We start from the raw sequence: 5,279 nt of genomic DNA, 5'->3' as shown, positions 1-5,279 counted from the left end.
TTTTTTTCTCTTTGTTTTAAAAAAAAAAAAAAAAAAAAAAAAAAGCCTGCCTGCCACTGGGGGTGGGGAGGTTAGATGCAATCATTTAACCCTATTAGTTGGAATCTCTTATCTGTTAGTGGTGAATCAAAATCCTGATTCTGCAGGAAAACGCACTGCAAAATGTAAATCTTGTATTGTTTTTTTTTTTTTGGGTGTTGTTTGTTTTTTTTTTGTTTTTTTAGCTCAACGATACAAAGAAAATGGGAACAGGGATGCTCATTCACTCCTGCAGAAACTGCTTCATCATCATAAGATTTTTTTTTTAAATGGCAAGCTGAATTTTCAGAGTAATTTCTGAGCCCCTTATTCCAGGCACACTTTATCTGACTCGGGTCAAACACAGAGGGTCCCTGATTCAGATGACTGCAAAGAGAGCGCAGGCTCTTCAGTTGGGTAGAATTTGAGTCCCTCTTCCTCCATGGATTCTTGAATCAAAAATTAAGAAGAAGTCGACATTGTGATTTTCAGCAATGTGCTTTATTGCTTTGTTCTGATGGGTAATGTGAAATTTCAGCTGTGGACCAAGCTCAGGTTTTTTTGGGTTGTTGGCACAAATATCTAATGAGTGAACATTGCTGAGGATCGTGCCATTTCAGAGAATTTGAATATTGGGGTTATTGTTTGCCTCATCAGCCTAATAACTATTCTAGTCACGCAACATTCCTGCAATGAGTAATGCAACATTTTTAAAAATATATATATTTAATAATTTCTACATGTATAAAATCCATTCCACCTATCAAAGCTGAGCTAATTGTTGATGGCAGGTTCTGAAGGGCTCAGTTTTGTTTGACATTTAAAACTGATTTTCAAACATTCAGGATATGTCTTCATTTGCTATACAGAGATATATCTACAGCCTTGCTATTCCTTGTCCTCGTCATTTAAATGCTACTTAAAAGAGCCGAACGGTAGTCCCTGCAAAGAGACCGAGTCTGAGATTCTTGGAGCTTTAAGGTGTCCAAACTCCAGTCAAGGCACTTTCAGCCTTGAGTGACTGTACGTCTTTTGTGAACCACCAAAGTATGAAACATTCCCCTTTGTTGGCTGCATTCTTTTTGCTGAATCCTTGGCAACTCTTGTGTAATGAGCTCAGTGATTCCCAGTGAACCCGCTGTCGGTTCCCATGCTGACAGATCATTCTCTGTGCACACAGCAGATGTGGCACGCTGCCTCAACAGTGCCCTCCAAGTTGGCTGCGGAGCGTTCGCTTGCCTGGAAAACTCGACGTGCGACACAGATGGCTTACATGACATCTGCAAGTCCTTCCTGTACAGTGCTGCTAAATTTGACACTCAGGTACACACTTTAAATCTCTCTTTCTCTACCGCTTCCTCTCTCTGATTGCTGCTTGCTGGGTCAGATTACATGGGTGTAACTGTGCAGGACATGAGAACGTGTGAAGCCCTGCTCTTTTCTTTCCAGGGTAAAGCGTTTGTAAAGGAGAGCCTTAAGTGCATCGCCAACGGCATCATCTCCAAGGCATTCCCCACCATCCGCCGCTGCTCCACCTTCCAAAGAATGATAACCGAAGTCCAGGAGGAGTGCTACAGCAGGCTGGGCATCTGCAACGTTGCCCAAGCCAACCCAGATGCTATTGGTGAAGTTGCACAGCTGCCAAGTCATTTCCCCAATAGGTGAGCTTTTCCCTTCGCCTTTTCCCCCTTGGTCTAACAAGCTTAACACTGAATTTATTATTTATTTCTGAAGCTTCCTGTGATCTTTTTTTTGTTTTCTTTAAGTAATTTTCCATACCGTACGACAGAATCAAACAAGACTATCAAGTTTGGATGTTTTCATTCCTTTTGTTGCTGTAATACATGCTGGATTGCAGTTTAGGAGTGGACACAAAAGAATCGGAGGGTGGAGCGCGAGACTCAGTCAGGGCTAGAACTGCAGTTTTGTTACTCCCATACGCACGACAACAGATAACACAGCATGGACATGAATGCAAATGAAAGACAAAAGAACACTTAATTAATTTACAACGTGTTGCAAATGTTTACCTTTTATATATATATATATATATATATATATATATATATATATATATATTTGCTTGCAAAATTAGAAATTAATATTTCATTTCAGTTTTAAGTGACAGATCAACCGAAAGTAGAACACATTTGGGATCTGTAAGCAACTGATGTTTTTTTTTTTCTGTTTATAATTTAGATACATTTAATTTCCCTGGGTCAAAACTTTGTAGAACCAGCATTTGCTGCATTTACAGGAGTAAAAAAAGAACAACTTGAATATGTTTTTAGCTTTGTACATTTGGGAAGTAGAAGTCTTCTTTGCAAAATATCTCAAGATCCATTCTGAAGACTTGTTGCTTTTTAATATTCTGTGAACAGAGGTCTTACCTCATTTTAGAGTTACCACACATTCTTAATTGGACTCAAGTAATTTTTGAGGCCATTTGTTATATATGAATACACATTGATCCAAACTATGCCACAGCTCTAGCTGTGTGGCTGAGATGATTGCTTACATGTCCCTGCTGGAGAAAAGTATTCCCACCGTATGATGATGCGACCTGCTGCCTCACCTTCAGGATGCTGTTCAAGTTTTTGCTTCCACAATACCAGAAAGTCCAACTTTGGTCAAATTTGGCCAGAACACATTCATTTGGGTGTTTACTGTCCTCTGTATGTTCTGTGGAAAATTGCAAAATATACTTTATGTGGCGTTTTTTTTTTTTTTTTTTTTTTAACAATAGCTTTCTTGTTGCCAGATTTCCATGAAGGGCCAAATTTGTAGAGTTCTCAGCTAGTTAGGCCTGTTGCAGTAAGAAACAAATCTATTAATGATAAATTAAAACAACCTCATCTACCAAAAATTTCAACCAATGATGGTCATTGGTTGAAAATGGTCTCAAAACAACAATATTATTGTTTATCGCAATAACTTCTGGGACAATTTATCATCCAGCTGAATTTATCGTGACACGCCTATGAGCAGTGGTGATCCACCTGCACTGTTGATCTCTGCAGCTCCCCCAGAGGTTAGACCTCATGCTGTTTGAGAGATTTGTCAGTTCAGGGAGGGACATGTCTTGGTCAAGGTGCAGGTGTCCGTCACTCTTTCCCTTTTTTGGTTTTAGATTGAACAATCCTCTGTCAGATGTTTAATTTTATCTCTGACATTGATCTTCATGATTCAGTTTTTTCCCACTACTGTGCCCTAACTGTCTTTGACTGTAAATGCAGTATTTTTCATAGAAAAGATAATAATGAGATTTTGATTTACTATGTAAAGTCAATTGGTTGCACTCAATTGTATTTAGAAGTGTCCAACTAAAGGAGCTGATTACAACTGTAATTTACCATTATGCACTATGTTGTGCTGATCTAATAAAATCCCATTAAAATGCATCAATGTTAGAGGTTTAACGTGACAAAAAAAAAAATGCACGTGTGCTCTGTATTTTTTCTCCAATCATGTTGCAATCTCTGAAGAAAAATCCTCTGTTTCTTTGTTGTCCTAGGTTTTATGGTAAGCTTCTGCAGAGCCTGATGGACTGTGATGAGGACACGGTTGACCGTATCAGGACCAGCATGGTGCCACGGCTGGGCCCGGAGATGACCATGCTCATTCAGCTGCTGCAGAACAAGCCCTGCCCATCCACCGCCGGGGCAGCGGCCTCAGTCGTCCCGACTAGCGCGGAGACCCGCTGGCGCTGGTCCATGGGTCCCAACATGTACAAGATCCAGCCTAATCTGCGAAACAGAGACTCTGCTAGCCATTTAGGCAAAAAGCGCCCTGGCAGCGACGGGTCCTAACTTCGGCTCAGATTAAGAAATAGCCACCCAGTAAGTTCGGTCATTCCCCAGCGGTGATGAAATCTGTGTCTCTACTAGTTTGGAAGTTGTTGAAACATGCACCTCTTAGGAATACCGGACCACCCATACAGTTGATATCAGTTTGATTGTTGTTATATTGTATATCCTACATGTTAGGCTTGAGTGAACCCGTCTTTCATTGACTGATTTCAAATACGTCTGCTCACAGTCTGTGTTGAACATGTGGCCGACAAAAACAAGGTGTCGTTATTCAAAATTCGCTCATGAATATAAGTCAGTGGTTTGACTATCATTGGTTGAAATTTTTTGGTAGATGTATGTTATGAGCATGAGATATGAGTGTCATAGCACTTAACATAACACTTAAATGTACTGTATACTAACTTATATGAGACAGCCATAATCTGCCCTCTAAAAGAGCGCTCATATGGACTAGGTCTGTAGAGGTTTCTGGAGAACCTTCGAGAGGTTACCTTAAAGTGACCAAAAAACACATAAAAACTGCCCTGAATGCCACAAAAAAATACCAAAATTACGTTTAGCTATATATATATCACATAGAGTTTAGGATTTATTTTCTGACGGCAAAAAAAAAAAAAAAAAGATTGTCCAGGTCGTGGCCAAGTCTATCAAATATCTTATATCCAGACACTTGCAATGCATAAGACTGTTGAGCTACATGCGGGACCAGTTTAGTTCTTAACTGAGCGCGGAGCAGCAATGTTTTCGCGCAGTAGCTGAATGACATGTTCACTGTTGAGAGTGAGAACAGCCAACTCTTTGGACTGCGGTGATCGTCGTTCTCGGAAGTGAATCATGTAACACTGACTTCCTGTATCAAGATAGAGACTGATTATTTAAAAAAAAAAAAAAAACAACAAACAAACAAAAAAAAGCCTTGATGATATTTATTTTCCTACTATATTATTTAATGTTTTTATTATGTTATGCATTATTGTAGTTTTGCATAGTTTACAGTTACTAGCAGTTTAGACATGACTCCTATTTGAACATGAGCTCTATGCCAAAAAAAGAGAGAGAGGGGTGAGATGACACTCTGGTGACTGAATGGGACCCATGTCATGACTCTGTGCTGGCCATAGGGGAACAAGGTTGGTCATTCAGGTCAGGTGATTTAATTTATGGGCGTTTCAAGAGACTGTTTTGGTTTTAAAACAAAAGTTGCTGTTGTGGTTTGCTAGAAGTCCACTTTTAGAGAACATTGTGCACTTTAGTGATGGATAACTAAGTCAGTAAAACAAACACCAGTATAAAGTACTCTTTTTTTTTTTTTAATGAAGTGTTCCCTAATATATCTACACTATATCTATAATCTGGTTTTCATAGAAAGTGATGCGCTGCTATGTCTGGCTACTCTGCACATAGCGACGTAGCATTAGTTTTGAACAAAAGTCAGCAAATAAATCAGAA

At 39.4% G+C, this 5,279-nt stretch overlaps 1 protein-coding gene across 2 annotated transcripts in view; it reads left to right on the top strand.

The window, feature by feature from the left end:
- Positions 1-4,881, top strand: part of stc1 (stanniocalcin 1) — an 8,830-nt gene extending 3,949 nt beyond the window's left edge. Inside the window, exons 2-4 of one of the 2 annotated variants that reach the window (XM_015058009.1) lie at positions 1,202-1,341; positions 1,468-1,679; positions 3,533-4,881. In XM_015058009.1, the coding sequence (XP_014913495.1) occupies positions 1,202-1,341; positions 1,468-1,679; positions 3,533-3,827 (647 nt within the window). In that variant the 3' untranslated portion in view covers positions 3,828-4,881. Of the gene's footprint in view, positions 1-1,198; positions 1,342-1,467; positions 1,680-3,532 lie in introns of both variants that reach the window. The other variant, XM_015058008.1, reaches the window with a different exon arrangement.
- The last annotated feature ends 398 nt before the right edge of the window (positions 4,882-5,279 follow it).

The sequence above is a fragment of the Poecilia latipinna genome, unplaced genomic scaffold (assembly GCF_001443285.1).
Source record: "Poecilia latipinna isolate Pla-1442-1.1 unplaced genomic scaffold, P_latipinna-1.0 Scaffold1507, whole genome shotgun sequence".
Taxonomy (NCBI): Eukaryota; Metazoa; Chordata; class Actinopteri; order Cyprinodontiformes; family Poeciliidae; genus Poecilia; species Poecilia latipinna.
Note: the sequence above shows the minus strand (reverse complement) of the source record. Positions and strands in the feature narration are given on the sequence as shown.